The sequence below is a fragment of the Schistocerca gregaria genome, chromosome 3 (assembly GCF_023897955.1).
Source record: "Schistocerca gregaria isolate iqSchGreg1 chromosome 3, iqSchGreg1.2, whole genome shotgun sequence".
Taxonomy (NCBI): Eukaryota; Metazoa; Arthropoda; class Insecta; order Orthoptera; family Acrididae; genus Schistocerca; species Schistocerca gregaria.
In genome coordinates this window covers 520,080,999-520,099,294 of record NC_064922.1, presented here as the reverse complement: position 1 = coordinate 520,099,294, position 18,296 = coordinate 520,080,999, and the positions used below count along the sequence as shown (strand labels likewise).

At 37.5% G+C, this 18,296-nt stretch overlaps 1 protein-coding gene across 1 annotated transcript; it reads right to left on the bottom strand.

The window, feature by feature from the left end:
* Positions 1 to 9,823: 9,823 nt before the first annotated feature.
* LOC126354110 (V-type proton ATPase subunit B) lies at positions 9,824 to 17,314 on the bottom strand. Its single transcript, XM_050003503.1, has 10 exons — positions 17,035 to 17,314; positions 16,647 to 16,801; positions 16,200 to 16,371; positions 13,010 to 13,149; positions 12,559 to 12,705; positions 12,254 to 12,433; positions 11,924 to 12,074; positions 11,218 to 11,405; positions 11,005 to 11,134; positions 9,824 to 10,678 (listed from the first exon to the last, which is right to left on the bottom strand). Exons 1-10 carry the CDS (start codon positions 17,123 to 17,125, stop codon positions 10,530 to 10,532), a joined length of 1,503 nt encoding a protein of 500 aa, XP_049859460.1. The 5' UTR covers positions 17,126 to 17,314; the 3' UTR covers positions 9,824 to 10,529.
* Between the last annotated feature and the right edge of the window lie 982 nt (positions 17,315 to 18,296).

Below are 18,296 nucleotides of genomic sequence, written 5' to 3'. Positions count from 1 at the left end.
GCTCATATAGCACAAAGATGGAAAAAAGAATTATTCTTTTCAAAGGCATCATTCCAGCATTCCTTTCAACCAGCTTATGAAAACCAAGAAAAACCCAAATTTGAATGAGGATTTGCACCCTAATTGTCTCAAATGCAAGTGAATTCTTAAGCTCTGTGCCACTTCAGTGTGGTCCAATAGTACAAGTCATGAGATATTTCTTGACAAAAATAGTAATTGCAGTTTTTTCTTTGAAAAAACTGCAATTTATATACAGCTGCTGCAAAAATGGCCACTACAACAAACATGTTAAAAATAGTAACTTCCATGTGCACAGACAACACACAAAAAATCTGGCACCCTGATTAATGGATCAGATGAGAAAAGAAGTAATAATGTTCAAACTGACATCAAGTTTCATTAAACTTTATCACAAAAAGATCTTATCAGTGAAGAGCTGGAGGACAGTTATATGAGTAAATTAGCTTGAAGATTGACACAAGTCGCATGTCAATCTACGTCTTCCGATGTTCTTTATTCTTAACTGTCATTAAGCAGAAAATTGCCAGTGTTCTTTGATTAGCTCAATGTTGTTTATGGTCTATTAATGTCGTGTCTAACGAGCTTTTACACTTAAACACAAGATAAAACTTTTAGACCGGCCATCAAATAGTGGCCAATGTAATGTAGAATTGTACTTAGGCATAGAGAGTAGCTCCAGTGTAGGTACTGATTATAATTCTGGACAAATACTAGTGAGAACAGGATACAGGAAAGAGGAAAAGCCACAATCATAATAATGGCAATCAAGAAATATGACATCAACAGATGATGAAATGATGAATGTCATTGATTGTGGATTAAAAGCAACATAAATTTATGCCAGACATTTGTTCAAATGGAAAACACAATTTCATGAAGTGTGAAATCCATTTTTGGCCTGTAAAATGGTCCCTGCATGGAGAGATGGGAATATTCCTGTAACATAACCATCAAGGAGGAGAAGACCACTCTTTTAACTTATAGCATTTGTCTCAATAGGAGTCTGAACATTTGAAGATATTGAATATCCTGTAAAAGAAATGCCCACTGTGCAATCTATAGATAGATCTAGATCACAGAGAAAAATTTCTGTTTCACCAGAGTTCTAAATGTCTAGCTTACTGCATCATTACTGAGATGCTGACAGTATTAAAAAGGAAAGGTCACTTGAGAAAACTAAAGATTTATAAGACAGAGTTGCTAGTCAGTACCTACAATGTGGAAATAAAATTTTTAGCTGATACACCTAAAATCCATTAAAACATCTTTGCCTTGTTATTAGTTCCTTCCTCAGAGGGTAAGACTAGGTTCAGGACAGCTAAAATGAAAGGGCAGGTCACCCAAGACACCAGAAGGAGATTGCCCTACCTGTTATGAGGAGTTTGGGGAGCATACAAACATGGAGGAGAAACTTTCAGAATACCATGTCAAACTATGCCTAATGACCCCATTCTTTCCATCCACAGTGAGCTGTAGTCGATTTTTAAAAGCTTAGGCCCCTCATAAGAAAACTTAGGTGCTTCCATAGAAGTTTTTCCTCTCCAACCATCCTCCAGTTATTTCCAAAAGTACACCAAAACACAGAGACTAACATCCTACATAAAAAAAAAAACACCAACCACTTCTGGGGATGTCTCAAATCAATTCCAAACCCTCTCCCACCTGAAGCCCTCCTTGTCACAAGCAATTTGATCTTGCTCTACATAAACATCCCCCACGCACATAGCCTCTCAACCCTGGAATGTTGCCTCTGGCCACCTGAAAGTCTTAGTATAGCTCTGACAGTTTCTATGACCTCTCAATAGAGCCAAGTGTTGATCCAGAAAATTTAGTTATGAACAAATTAGCAGCACTTACCGTTTAGGAGGCAGTTCAGCTGTGCATAAGTTTTGTTATAATCTGAAACTCACTTAGCTCTTAAATTAAGTACGTTATGCTGGTACCTACGACAGTTTGATGGCATCTCCATTGTAGTTTTAACACAATGGCTGCACGCATAGCAGTGGATGTTTCACTGCTATGCCAGATCAGGCGTGGCCAGGGCAGGACATAAGACCCTGCTGTGATGGGAGGTGACCTTGTGACAGTCCATGTGCTAAGCAAACCTACAGAGCCAAAAATCTGATTACGAACTGCACAAGTTATGATCAAAAAACAATGGGAATTTTTTAACAGCACTTGCTTTATACATTTTGAATATTTAGTTTACTGTTGACAGTTGGAAAGGTTACAGCATTTTCAAGTGCTCACAAAATTTTCACATTAAAAAAAGATGGATCAAAGAATCTGCATTAAATTTTGCTTGAAAAATGGAGCAAAGTGCAGCACTGCATTCAAAGTACTGTCTGCAGCTTTTGGTGAATCTGCTATGAATATGAGAAGAGTTTACAAGTGGTATAAATGTTTCGAAGATGGTCGAGAAGACATTGAAGACAACTATCACAACAGACATCACAGCACAGGTTTGTTTTATTTATTATTTGTAAGTTCCTACAGGACCAAATTGCTGAGGTCACTGGTTTCTAGGATTACACAATTTAACTTAAACTAACTACACAAACATCCATGCCCGAGGGAGGACGAACCTCCGTCAGGGGAAGCTGCGTGAACTGTGACAAGGTGCCTCAGACCGCGCAGCTACCCCATGCGGCCAGCATAGGGTTTCTTAAACATTTTCTATTGCACCCCTTTCTGAAACAAAAATTATTGTGACCCGTTGCCCTGTTTTTCTTTTCTTCTTCAATGCTTCTGTCTAATTATTTTATCTGTCAGTAACAAAGTGATTGAACATCTTTGTAAACATTATCATACATTAGTATTCAAAGGTACTGAAAGTTAACAGTTACAACTAGTTTATAAATGACTATGGCCGTGTGTAATGTTATTGGAACTGAGAAAGTGTGTGTATCTCACTACATATCTTTTTCTTAACAAATTAGTTAATTGTTTAACGTTTAACCATTTCCATCTTTATTACGTTCATTTCAAATGTTTAAATATTTGGAAGATCACGACAAACAAATGATGATAGAACAACAGTCAACATTTAAATGTCCATTTAGAAATTGCTATATTCAAACTGGCCATCCATAAAGAAAATAAATCAGAGTAAAATTGCATGTTTTAAAATTTGGAAATTTTATGACATTAGCACACTTAGTGTGATGTTTGAGTTTATTTAGAAAGTGGATCCAATCTTGGTTGGATCTTTGGAACAGCAACTCTTAGATCCCTGCCAGCTGTAGTGGAGACCAGTGTTTCATCTTGATAAATGCACCGTGGAAAAATGTTGACACACACAAGCAAGTTGATGCAAAGAGTAATAATATATCTACTGCCCTTCTTGCTAAATTGGGATTTTCATTCCTAGATTACACTCAAAAATCTTCCACACACTTCTATTTAAATTCATTTTGACATGTTCTATCACTTGAAGAGTTCTCCTATTCTACTATTGATAAGTGATCTGTCATGAAGGTATCAAACGGACTCTGGATCCAGTCATACTCATATTCAGATGAATTTGTTGACTAAGAGCTCTGAGATGTTCTGTGACAGTTCTACTTCTTTTACCTGTATCCAACTTCTTTCATGATATCACTGAGACAAGAAAACATCTTGCAGTTACCCTCCTCCATCTTGGTTTTCCAACATCCAAGTTTTTTCTTAAGCACAAGCACTTTCTCGGTTAGAAAGATGATATTACTCTGTCAGTCTTGAAGCAATATGTTAAGATCATTCAGTTTCTTAAAAATGTTGCCTAAGTAGCACAATTTTAGAAGCCATTTCTCATCCAGAGTTTGAGCCGCGGGTGCAAGATTGCTGGATAGGAAAAGACAAAGTTCATCCTTCAGCTCCATGACACGATGAAGCTCTCTACAACAAGGCAACCAATGTACCTTCATATGCTATTGAAAAGAATCATATGTAGAACCCATTTCCTTGCAGAAAATGGAATACAGCCTACTGCTTAAAAATTGTGGTTTCACAGAACTTGCAGCACTGACTGCATCATTCAGTACTTTATTGGCTTCCAGTTGTATTACTTTAGAAGCCAGTGCCTGTCTGTTTATCATCCAATGTGTGAATTTTATAGGAGGAACAGCACACTCTCTTGCCATGAAAACCTTTTTAGTTCTAGTAAGTGCCGCCCCATTAGTACATAGATGAACTCAATTTGTCCATGGCAGATTGTTATCAACAATTCACATGAAAGAAAATATCTCTGCTTGTAGTCCTCCGATCCAGAGCTTTACAAAATACAATGTTCTCATGAATTTCAGTTTCATTAGCTATCCGTGCAAAAAGAAGTTGGGAAAGATTTGCAATATAAGTACTGCCATCAAACAGCAGGGTGAATCAAATTTTTGGCAACCACAAAAACATGGTAGCAATTGATTTTTCGTATCAGTGGCTATTACATCGATACGATGAGCCATTATATCATCTGGGAGTGTTATCGTCTTCAAACTCTCATGAAGCCACCTTCCCTTCATTATTTTACTCATTTTTATGGTTGCAGGAGGAAGTAATTTCTCACCAATAATATGTGACGATTCCGATTTTGCAGTTAAGTACAATACCTCTATGGAAGCTCTTACGGCTTACTTAGCAACTGATAGCGTTGTTTTTTTTTTTCTTTTTGACATCTGACAGTCTCTTTTAGTTGTTGCTCATGACACCTAAAAAAAAAAAGATGAATCAGAAATTCCTTCTCCTCCCATCCAGTAAGTCTGCCCTCACCCAAGGTCCTGGGCAGCTTTTTCAAACTCTACCCCTTTTCTTAAACCTCACCAATACTCCTCCTCCACTCCTATTCCTTCCCCTTGAACCCTTCCGCCAGCAGGAGGAGCCACTTCAAAAATTGATTATTTTCATTGATGGATAAGCTCAAATGAATCTCAAGTCCTATCCTCCCCCCTTGAAACCTGTCTCCTCTGGAGAAAGTATGGGATCGGTCAAAGATTGTTCATCAGTGGTAGCTCTAGACATCCTATACAGGACAAACAGTAACCAGAGAAGACTGAGGGTGTCACCTTAACTAAAGGTTCGGCCTTCTGTCTTCCACTGAAATGGAGCCAGTGGGACACACACGTGTTGTGTTTGTTCAGTGTCACGAGGATGCAGTTACAAAAGGATACGGTCCATTAATCATCAGGAGTTCAAACATATTATGAATAATGGTACGATTTAGGAAAATGGCAGCAAGAGACAGGAAGAAACACCAGATGCACTCACTATTGGTAAAGGTGCATGACAGCCAGGTATGTTAAAGAGGCTATTCCAGTAGCTACTGGGGGAACAGAGGGCAACCAGACGCAGACTGTAGCGTACATTGAAACAAATGATTCCTGTCATCTGGGATCCAAAGTTATACTTGGATAATTAGAGTGACTGGCAGAGAAGGTTGAGAGAACCCACTCTGCACCTAGAGGTTCAGCAAAACTCAAGTGGAAGATGGGAACTAGATATTTTGGAGGTTCTGTGACAAGCAAGGCTGCAACTTCCTGAAGTTGTTAGTGGTGGGTGTGTTAAGACATCCTGTGAAGTATTACTACATGCCTTCTCTGAAAACTACTTAGAACAGTTAGTTTGGATGTCCACTCGTGGTGGAAATATGTTGGATCTAATGGAACAAATAGACCTGACCTCTTTGAGGATGTCTACATCAAAACTGGTATCAGTGACCATGACACAGTTGTGGCAACAATGATTAACAAAGTACAAATGATGCCCAAAACAAGAAGAAAAATATGTATATTCAGTAAACTAGATTAGAAGGAGTAGGGTCAAATCTTAATGAGCAACTCAAAAATTTTATCACAGGACAGGAGTATTTAGAGGAACTACTGATCAAATTTAAAAAAAAAAAAAAAAAAAAAAAAACAGCAGAACAGGAGGGACCCTCCACGGCATACAGTACTGTAAAGAAACTTCTAAAGAAAAGAGATATCTGCATAATAGGTGTATAACAAAGCATAAAGCTGTTGATAGATGCTAAATGAAATGCATTTGGCTGCAATGAGAACAATCAATGTGTGATGTCTTCAGTGACTACAATAGCAGAATAATGTCAAATGATATTTCACAAAACCCAAGGAAATTCTGGTCACGCATAAAGGCTGTTAGGGACACCAATGTTAGCATACAATAACTCGCAGATAAGCCAGGAATTGAAACTGTAGACAGCAAAGCAAAAGCAGGGATGCTTAATTACATTTTCAAATGTTCCTTTACAAAACCTAGGAGAATTATTCCAATTTAATCCTCACACAATTGAAAACATGAGTGAAATGAGTGTTAGTGTCAGTGGCAAAAATACAGCCGAGATCATTAAAATTAAACATAGCTCCTGGGAGCTATGGAACCCCTATCAGATCTTACACTGAATTTACTGCTGAGTTAGCCCCCCTTAACTAACATGTATTGTAGACCACTCCAACAAAAGCTGATGCCTATAGATGGAACAAAGCAAGTCACACAGATCGACAAGAAGGGTAGTAGAAGTGATCCACAAAACTACCATCCTACGTTCTTGACTTCAGTTTGTTGCAGAACCTTAGAATGTATCTTGAGCTCAAACAATGCAATATCTCTAACATAATGATCTGCTTAATACTAACCACTACGTATTCTGAAAACACTGACCATGTGAAACCCAATTCGCACTTTTCTTAGATAACACGCCTTGGATCAAGGCAGTCTCTTAGATGTAGTATTTCTTGGTTTCTGAAGAGAGTTTGGCTGAGAACCACATCTACACTTATCAGAAGCATACGCAAAATTTGACTGGATTGAAGGTGCTGTAATTTATCTTGGATGGAGAGTAATCCACAGATATAGAACTAATGACAGGAGTGCTTGCAGTGGAGTGTGTTGAGACACTTGCCGCCCACGTTGTACATTAACGACCTTGCAGACAGTAGTAATAGTAACTTCAGACTCTTTGCACATGAAGCAATTACCTATAACAAAGAAGTCTTAAAGTATCTGCATAAATATTCAGCTAGATCTTGGTAAGACTTTAAAGTTGCTTTGAATGTTCAAAAGTGTTAAATTCAGCACTTCACAAAATGGAAGCATGTAGTGTTCTTTCACTAATATCAATAAGCCACAGTTTAAATTGGTAAACTCTTAAAACTACCCCAGTTCAACACTAACAGGGGAATGAAATTATACAATCAAATAGCCAGTTGCTGGTAAAGCTGGTGACAGACTTCAGATTACTGGGGACATTCAATCAAGAGAGCTTACAATCACTTGTTCAATTAATCCTAGAATGATGCTCAAGCATGTGGTACTTCTAGCAAATATGAGTAACAAGGGGTTGGTGAGGGAGGGGGCCAAACAGCAAGGTCATCAGTCCCATTGGATTAGGGAAGGAAGTCTGCCGTGTCCTTTCAAAGGAACCATCCCAGAATTTACCTGAAACAATTTAGGCAAAACACAGAAAACCTAAATCAAGATGGCTGGACACGGGTTTGAACCTTCATCCTCCCGAATACGAGTCCAGTGCACCACCTCGCCCACTATTAACATGGGATATTGAAGGTATGCAGAAAAAGGGAGCATAAATGTTCAGAGGTTGGTTTGACCCCACGAGATACTCTCAGATATGCTGAAGACACTGAACTGGTAAACTATCAAAGAGACATTAACTAACCTGAGAAAGCCTACTTACAAAGTTTCAAGCACTGGCTTTAAATGACTCTAGGAATACAGTACAACCACTTACACATCAACCCTGCAGGGATCTTGACGAGATTAATTATAGCATGCTCAGAGCCATTTAAACAATGTTTCTTCTTGCACTCCAAATGTGTATGGAAACAGGAAAACCAGTAACTCTTACAATGTGATGTACCCTCTGCCATGCACTTCAGTGGTTTGCAGATTATAAATGCAGAATCAGACTGTCGACTGGCAATGCACTTGAAAAGATCAAAAGAAATAACCAATTCCCTAATGCCAGAATTCTGGAGGCCAACTTCACATCCCTAATATGGAAGTCGATGAGAGGCAGATGAGTTTTACACTTACAAATACCTATCCTGGTAACACGAAGCATCAGCAATACAGAAGAGATACACATGTTCGAAACAAATATCCATCATGCAAACTCACCTTGAGGAATGGAACAAGACTCAGACTTGTGCCACAGCTTTCAAACATTAGCAAGCTTCAAAGCAAATCATTTGGAACAAGGTCCAATCTAAACTTCAAATTGCAAGTGTGGTGTTACTTCTGTGATGATGTCACGTGTTACCCAATGTTTGCCGAACCGATGAATAATTGCAGTAGTTTAAACCTTTTATTAGTTTAAAGCTGTTCGGAAGTTGTTATTTTTGTGCATGCAAATTAACACATGTGTGTGCTGTGCATCTTCAAGGTGGGACGGCAACTGAAGTATTGCCCGAGTTAACACTGCTGGGAGTTGGGATTTTCTGTGTTTAGAATACTGGCTTGGAGAAGTGAGTCATGTTGCTCAGAAAAGAGTATTCTGTGACAGTGGCACTGATGTTACCGGAAAATGTAAGACAAGGATTTATCTGTCAAGTAGGTGAGATTCTGTTGTTTCTCAAGCTGTCAACTGAAAATTTAGAATGAGAGTGAACAATTACGTTATTTGTGATAAAAATGTTATTTTTTAAGGTTATTGAAACTGACTGCAAGAATAAATGTCACATTACCTGGAGAAGTACCACACTTATCTATAAAACTGGATACTGTGCTGGATCCGAGGCTTCCAGCTTTTATTGTTGAACCTTAATTGTAAGCCAGAGCTTCATACATGGTCAAGCACAAAGGTGAGCTTGGATCATAATATGAAAACCATTCAAGAGAAAAAGCCAAGCTTCTACAAAAACTATGTATTAACATGAGAAATATACAATGTGACGAACATATCCGTAGTAGAGAGGATTCCACCTTACTTCACTGCTGCAAAGAGTACATGTACTCAGTGACTATTGGGCTACAACGTATTTAGCATCACAGCAGTTCAATCTGAGTCAAGAATTTTCAGACACATACACTGAACCTTGAGAATAGTGCACTGTATCCTAGGCACCAGTCACTCTGAAGTATGTGCAATGGCAAATTTCCTAAGCAGTCCACTACAAGAAACCTAAAAATCACAAATCTATCACCACTGATGAGAAAGTACAGTAAAACAAATTTAATCCTATGCATAGTTGTGACAGAAGTCTACTCATTTTTTTGGTGTCATCAATGTAGAATAATTCCATTTAACAGCATAAGAAACTAACATTTAAATACTGACAAAAGTGGACATATTAAATCGATACAAATCTGAAGACTAAAGGTAAAATATCAATAATTGGGATCAGCCACATGTGTGACTGAGCTGTACGATGGAACAAAGCAAAGTTACGACATTTAGCTCTTCCTAAAGATGAATAAAGGGGGGCAAGCTAACTTTCATTAATGTACAAGACTTGCCTATTTGAAATAAAAACCAACTCAGTTGTGGATACACAAGCAAAGGGGTCAAAATTGTTAAGACAGAACAAGCCTCTCGAGATATTTTGCTAATGAACTGATTTATCACTGTTCAAATGGGTGATGAAATACCACATAACCAGGTCAAGTTGATGAGCTGTCTGCTACTGGAATTATTTTGCCTTAAAAATTGCAGATTTGAAGAGAATCCGAACAGCCTAATGCCTGAATGGGTAGACTGCAGGTATTGCCCATTAATTTATGCTTTTAACACAATATTTTCAAAATCAATCTTCATTTGCACACCAATTTTTACTCTGACATTAAGTTAAAACACGAATCATGTTTATCTTATTTATTGACATCACAATATGTACAAATAAAATATTTTTATTAATCAAATTCTGAACAGGGCAAACCATCCACCCACAGTGAACACAAAAAAAATACTGTGTAGGTATAATCATTTCTTTCATTGTACAATGTTCCCTTGTCTGTAGATTTTGGGCATATAAATACAATCACTCTAAAAAAACTCAGTATCTTTTACCATTTTTACAACATATAAATACTGATGTTTATTACATATTAACATTTATATACATTTGTTCAGTAAGCCACATGTAAATGCAATGGAATGCTTAACATGAAGATTTATGATGGAGATCAAACAAGGCAATGGAAACTCATCCATCAAACTATGATGGCAGGTACTAACATCCCAAGGATCTGAAGGAGTATAGTATTGTCAATTTTTCAGCACGAGTAATTAATAGCTATAAACAACAATGCAATAAAATATCACATTTTTCCAAATGCACACAACAATGCTGAGACTTACTACATTTTTAAGGAAAAATGTAACTGGCATTTCTATTCTTGACATCTCATTGTACAGAATGATCTTTACTCCTGGCCACTTACAAATGAAATTAGTGGACCAAAGTTCCGTCTTACAGCAAAGTTCAATGTTCCCTACTCCCTCTACACAACCACCCTAAGATATTTTAAAACAGTGATGACAAGATGAATTCCACACCTTATATCTATTTAGTTTGTGGGTGTCGTGAATCACGTGGATAGAATTCCGCAAGTATTGCTGCTGGGATCCTCTTCAACATCTCCTTCGGGAAAATTCGTAGCAGTTGCCAACCAATATCCAATGACTCAAATACAGTACGATTTTCATAGTTACCTGTAAATAAACAGTTGTTACTAATGCTGTTCAGGACTGTAACTAATAAAATGTTTCACATCATTTCAAATTCTTTGGGGGTAAATGATCACCATATGCCATAATTATGGTTCACAGGCCAGTTTGTGGTAAACATTGATTTATCTTCATTATAAATTGTAGACACTGAAACCAACTGTTTCCTATATCATGAGTTTCGGAAATGCAAATCAATCCGTATTTCATTTGGCTCTCAGACACAAACTGAACAGGCACTTTTAAGACATCTATTTACAAGCCAAAACTAATAACTTCCATCCTTGTTAAACTGGCACTTTGAGTCTTACCTTGAGATATGAAATTTTTCTCAAATTTTGTGAGGAATTCAAGGTACAGAAGGTCATCAGGGGTAAGAGCTTCCTCACCAACAACAGCCTTCATCGCTTGCACATCTTTCCCAATTGCATAACAGGCATACTGCAAAAGACAATTAATGTAAGTCTTTTCCCCCACACAGATTACAGCAACCAGATAATTAAGACATTTAGTTGCTAACTGACCAGTTGGTTCGATACATCAGCATGGTCCTTGCGAGTCATGTTTTCGCCAATAGCCGACTTCATGAGACGACTGAGTGATGGCAACACATTGACTGGAGGATATATTTGTCTGTTGTGCAACTGACGATCTACATATATTTGCCCTTCTGTGATGTATCCTGTCAGATCTGGGATAGGATGTGTAATATCTGTAACAAACGAAAGTTGCTTACCAGTTTTGCTAAAAGAAGTGTACAAAAATGTGCGATTTCTGAACTTTGTCAAAAAAATCTCTAAAATGACAGTCACTAATCAATATTACAATTCTGCTTTTATTTAAGTTTGTTACCGAAGCTAGTATCTTATCTAGTTTCTCTATGAATTCTAGTCATTTTTTAATAGTGATTTAAGACATGAACTTGTTTTAAGGAAAAGGGAGAGTCAGCTGTATCCACTAGGAGCACTGAAACAAATGCTCTTTGAAATATCCCCTGTAACCCAGCAGCAACCAACAAGACAATTTTGGTTAAATAGGATGAACTTAAAATTGTGTCAAATGTTATCTATATAAATTGGGAAGCAAATACAAAGCTCTCAGTGACAAATCTAAAATAAATTCAGTATATTCAGACACTAGAATCAACCATGTTCGCTTCTTCAGATTTAATATCTTTAAAAGTTCAAATCTAGCTCCGCAAATGTTTTTCTGTAGAAATTGTGTCCATACCATCATTAGGCATAGTTAGAATGGGTATCTGTGTAATGGAACCACTTCGACCTTCCACTCTCCCAGCTCTTTCGTATATGGTGGCAAGATCAGTGTACATGTAACCAGGGAAACCTCTTCGCCCCGGTACTTCCTCCCTAGCAGCTGAAACCTGCAGAAAGGAAAGAAATTTTGTTAAATAATTCTCATGAGACAATCAAGTAAATAAGTCATAAACAGAAAATTACATGTTTTGTTTAGTTCAATGTTTGTGAAAAATGTGTAAACTTTAAATATACAATGTCAAGTATTTATTATCAAACATTGTAAAATTGGCATCAACCATCTCACCTCTCGCAAAGCCTCAGCATATGAACTCATATCAGTGAGAATAACCAATACGTGTTTCTCACACTGATATGCTAGAAATTCAGCAGCTGTCAATGCAAGCCGGGGTGTGATGATACGTTCAATTGTTGGATCATTGGCCAAGTTCAAGAACAGACACACATTTTCCATAGAACCATTTTCCTGAAATATTTATTAATTTAGGGACCAGTAATAAAATTTGTTAAGTCAGAATATAAAGTAAAAATAATCACATGGAATGCTAGTCAATATACTACAGTTGCATAAAATTTACACATATACTGTACCTCGAAGTCTTGTTTGAAGAAACGAGCTGTCTCCATGTTAACACCCATAGCTGCAAATACAATAGCAAAGTTGTCCTCATGATCGTCCAGGACTGACTTCCCTGGGAGCTTAACAAGCCCAGCTTGACGACAGATCTGAGCAGCAATCTGCAGAGATGATAACAAGCATTATATATTAATCTGGTGCATTATATTAACATACACACAAACCCTACTTTGAACAAAAGAATAGTTTTAATCCCATGAAAAGTTGATAAGTGAACGTACCTGAATGCCACAATTTCAACTGCATTTGCCAGAGCAATGTTAGTTGTGTAATGTATTAGGAAGACTTAATTTTGTTTATGTCACTGCCTTACAAACTTTTCACTTCTGGTCTCTCTCACACACACACACACACACACACACCAAAATTAATAAATAAGCAGACAAGATTCCTACTCTTACTTACTTCATTGTGTGGCAAGCCAGCAGCAGAGAAGATTGGGATCTTTTGCCCACGGGCAATGGAATTCATCACATCAATGGCAGATATTCCTGTCTGGATCATTTCTTCAGGGTATATACGGGACCATGGATTAATAGGCTGACCTGAAATGTAGAGGAAAAAAAATTTAAAGCTCTGCAGTATGCTGAATATCTAAGCTATTAGATACAATCACCTCATCTCTGAAACAAGTCTACTGCCGCACCACCTCACAGATTCAGCTGACAGTACCAAATTCTATTTAAGCACTGTATCAACTGTGGCAGTCTGGGGGACAACAGAATCAGCCAAGACAGAACATACATAATCTTACCTATCACATTTCCTAAACTTAAATCTGGTTGCATAATAAACTGAAATATATATATATATATATATATATATATATATATATAGTGTGTGTGTGTGGGGGGGGATGATGAGCGTGGTGCTCAAAGTCTCAGTTGCTAAGCTATTCATCACGTGAAGTAAAGTAAAAAGAATGACATGGATCTCACAATGCAAGACTATCCAACATGTGTTTAAGGAGCTCAAATATTAATTAAGCCTCAAACTAAAATAACCAATAACATCTTATCAACCCATTTAATTTGGAAAATAATAAAAAGTATCAATGAGAAGGTGTGGGTTTCAGCCTGCAGGTTTGATGCAGCTCTTCAAAGTGTTTTTGCATATATCTACAAAACTACTGCCCCAGCTAAGGAGAAATACTCAATATTAGTCACCAGTTTTGTCCAGTGATGGAGAAAACATGCAACATTGTTAACATGGCAACTTTAAGGTGATAAGAGTAGCAATTTTCTTCAAAGACACTAAGCTTCAGTTCAGCATGTCACCACAATCAGGTCTTTTGCTTCCACATTCATTGGCTTTGCCAACTAACCAAAGTAAGAAAATTTGTACCAGGAGGTGACACCAAACATCCATTTACTTGTCAGTGGTCAAAGTCAACAATCAATATCTAATATTCTTCCACTACATACATAAGAACATGCTTAATGTACAAGCCTGATCACCCCTTACATTTTCCTCCATTGCCAATGTGAATTCCTCCATGCCACAATGCATCTTATCAACTGACTGTTTTACCGAAGTGCCGCATATCCCTGTTTCCCAAGAGTCAATGCTGTACCTTTATGTTGGTTAATCAAGACACCCATGAAATCTTCAGCATTTGTCTGTAACAACCTACTTCAAGATCATGTTACTTTCAACTTGCCAGTGCTGTTCATTATTCATGTTTCTTCTGCTACATGCTACACTCCAAATAAATATTTACAGAAAATATTTGCTAGTGTTTGTATTCATGATTTATGTTAAAAAATACTATATAGAAATTATTTGGAGTACTTTAGTGAATGCAGTTAACATGTTCCTAAGTATATACAATCACTTCATCTCTCAAAGAAGTCTACTGCTGCACCATCCCACAGACTACTAATGGTTAGAATTCAGTGCGCTAAGTTACTACAGGTGGAGCACAACTTTAGAAGTATGACTAAGGAAATCAAACAGAACACCAAGAAAGCGCATATATCACATGAAATTAAGAAATCACGGAAACTCTATACTTAACAGGCCAACACAGACTACAGCTGTATTTCTTTCAATTAAAATTACAGTGTGTTATATAGGGAGCTGAAGTTTTAACTGATCTACGTATATTTGTGTAATATGTACCTGTACAAGTGAAAACCCACATCACTTAATGTTAACCTACACTAGACACAAAAGTTGGTTTCAACATCACGTTCTCAGTATAGTGTGAATATAAACATTAGGCTTCGCTACTGGTCGATTCGTTACCACAGTCAGATTTGCTGCTGTCACATTTGTTGACTTTGCCACCTCACAGCAAAACTGTCAGCTTCAACCTAACCTAGACCTCAGGCTGCGCAACAGATCAGTCACGCACATTTGCTGAACATCACAGTAATTTACCATGCTTGGGCCTATTACAGGTGGCATTCCACTGTCTTCCTCTGACCCACTGACTTGTTAAACTAGTTTTACACAAATTGTAAACCATGGCTCCCATTGTTATTTCTTAGAGTTCCATGCCTTATCTGATAGCTTTGTTGCTGTCTGTCCTACTTAAGAACCCTTTCTATCAGCAATAGGTAGACATATCACATTCAAATTTATGTTGTGTAAGGTCTACGGTCCCTTGTCAAAGTTTTTAAGTCAATACTATTAAAAGATACAGCCATTTATGCATAAAAGATGTGGCCCTTTATGCCACACATTCTGACACTAAAACCCACTCATAGAAACCTATAACGTACCTCCCATTGACCTAGAATAATGAAGTTTTGAGAAGCAAAGTTTCACAGTAAAAAAACCATAAACTTGTTAAATTGTAATTATATCACACTGCATTCGTCATCCGTCAAAAGCATAACAGATGAACATTACTGCATACTAACATACAATGCAGTAAGTGAGAAAGTTTTAATAAGCAATCTCTTTTTACATATATAAACTGAAATCTTCTGCTCATTTCTTATGTGTTCGCATAGTCTGATAAACTACTGAAGAGATTTTAATACAGTCTTTCAATTCCCATGACCAGTAACACTATTACTACTACTTCTTGTGCCTTTGCCCAATATTTATGCAGGTTGGCATGGTTAATTTAAGGGATGGCCGGGTGCCCTTCCTGTAGCCACCCAGCTATGCAAATGATGCCCGACTGGGAACTGAACCCAGGCCCCCCGTGATCCAAAGACAGCAACGCTAACCACTAGACCACGAGCTGCAGATAACTTGCCCGTATCAATATCAAAACAGGTAAAAATCATTAAGATTCTATTGCAAGGATGGGTGAACTACATATATCCATAATTAAGTCTGTACCGAGCCCTCAGTCTGCGAGTCTTACCTGCACTTGACCATTTTTTTTTTTCCAGATTCAAGCTGTTGGCAGAGAAAACATATGATCAACTAGCCCTGAACTCCAAGTCTGACATTTATAATTATACTTACCCACTTGACCTCACACTATTATTGTACACAAAGCTAAAATAATTCACAAAATTCAGGCAAGATTATACCGTCACACATCATCCATCCCATCTTTTTTTTAAAAATGCAAATCGCCTATCAAGTATTCAGATAATGAGTACCATTACACAAAATATTAAACAAGTGTTACCCTGAATATCAAGGTAATCCTCAGCCAGAATAGGTGGTCCTTTATCAATGGGTTTCCCACTCCCATTGAATACTCTTCCCAACATATCTTCCGATACTGGTGTGCGCAGAATATCTCCTGTGAATTCACATAGTGTATTTTTGGCATCTATACCCGATGTGCCTTCAAAGACCTATAAAAGAAGAACAATGTTTAAAGAAATACACAAAAATTTCAGTAACATTCAGTGCACCATATACTTACACTTCGTCTATTGCAAGATTGCCCTATGTCGTTTCAACTGCCGCCCCCCCCCCCCCCCCTCCCTCACTAAACGACACTTTTTTTTTTTCCCTTTTTAAAATAAATTTTGCTGTTAACATTATATTTACGGAATTCTACCGAATAAGGCAGAACATTTGAAAAGTCTTGTAAAAGTTCATGAAAAACTTTACTTATCTAACGTACCTGCACAACAGCTTTGGATCCACTGACTTCCAAAACCTGCCCTGACCTGATGGTCCCATCTGCTAGTTTCAACTGCACTATTTCAGCAAACTTCGGAAACTTCACTTCGTCAAGTATAACCAGTGGTCCATTGACACCAGATACAGTTTTATAAGCTGGAAAGATTTACAGAGCACTTGAAACACGAGAACGTGTAAAATACATAAATTGATGCAAGTAATCCTAATAACAGAATAAAATCTTAAACACGAAATAGTGAGCGGAACATCAGTCACCTGACCTCTTTCGGAGCTGCACATCGACCCGCCCACAAACTACGATCCTCCAAAACTTCCAATAAAGCATGATATTTAACGAAATTAACGTTACGAACATTTTCGATACTTACTGAGGCGAGGCTGGGATATAAAATCTCTTGAAACTGCCAAAACATGTTCTTTATTCGCCTGATTAGGACTTATAACTTTGTTGTACGACATGATTCCCGTCTGCTTTCCCTGACCCTTCACGTGCCGTCACGTGATGAGTGTTGTATATATAATCTCTGGGTTGATGTAACCAGCGAGTATTATATTATGTAAAGTAATTGGAACTGCGAGCAGACTTCTCAGAAGCAGCTGGAGATACTCGTTGCGACTACTTACATGAAGACTGAACAAAGCAGCCATCTGTCTGCTCAGATAAAATCTGTGTAGACTAATCGTAGCGTGTGGACTAGAAATCGCCGCAGTCTGGCGCGTGAATCGTGTTTGAGTCAGCTGTTTGGTTCTTCGCCGACCTAGTGTTTCTCCGTTGTGTGTTCACATTGAATTCTAAAAATAGCTCTGTGCTCTAAGATTAGGCTTAGTTGATTAATTTATTTAAATATATAGGAGTCACATATGTTCGTAGAAATTTAAGAACAAGAAATACGAGTGATATGACAGCTGCTTATAAATTAAAAAGCTGTAAAAGATTGCTAGTATACTCAGACAGGAAACAGAAAAATCCCCCTGGACTCAGAAGCAAAGTAAACAATGTTTCATGTCGTCTCCTATAATTTATTAATATACACGGAGTTCCAAACACGTCCCAAAACGAAAAAAAAGGTTATCGGTCACCTTAAATTAACTAAACGGAACACTTTTTAAGTAGAATTGAAATCCTCTTTCTCGGAGTGTAACCGTTCGCCACTGAAATTACCATCTTAGGTCGGTAGATCGCGGGCCAGAAGCAGATTCCAGTCAGTTGTGTACTTGAAACTGGGTCAACAATCCCAAACAAATGTGATACAAAATAATGAAATTTTGTGGAACCAGGCAGAACAGTGTTTGAATTGGTCATTACAATATACAATGTTTCACCAGGAACACACAGTTCAGTTAATTAAAGTTAATGGTAACCTATCACAACTGAATTATTAAACAGCTGAAATAAATGTGGGAAGCATCGACTTGTGACAAAGATTTTTAGAGTATATTTTGTTCTTTGGTTTAGTGACCTAAATTTGCTGATGCCCATGTTTTATTTTAGTTTTTTGGCAGTCCCTTGCTTACTTACCATTGACGAATACTGAATATAAAATCAGTTTTTTCGATTATGAGAGTATTAGTGCAATGTTACTGTGGGTATTATGGAAGATTCATATAAAAGCTCGCCGAAACCAACGTA

Coding starts and splice junctions, on each gene's coding strand:
- LOC126354110 (XM_050003503.1), bottom strand. CDS start 17,125: ATGTCGTACAACAAAGTTATAAGTCCTAATCAGGCGAATAAAGAACAT. Junction 16,802..17,034: donor TATATCCCAGCCTCGCCTCA/GTAAGTATCGAA, acceptor AAATCTTTCCAG/CTTATAAAACTGTATCTGGT. Junction 11,135..11,217: donor CTGATGTATCGAACCAACTG/GTCAGTTAGCAA, acceptor TGTCTTTTGCAG/TATGCCTGTTATGCAATTGG.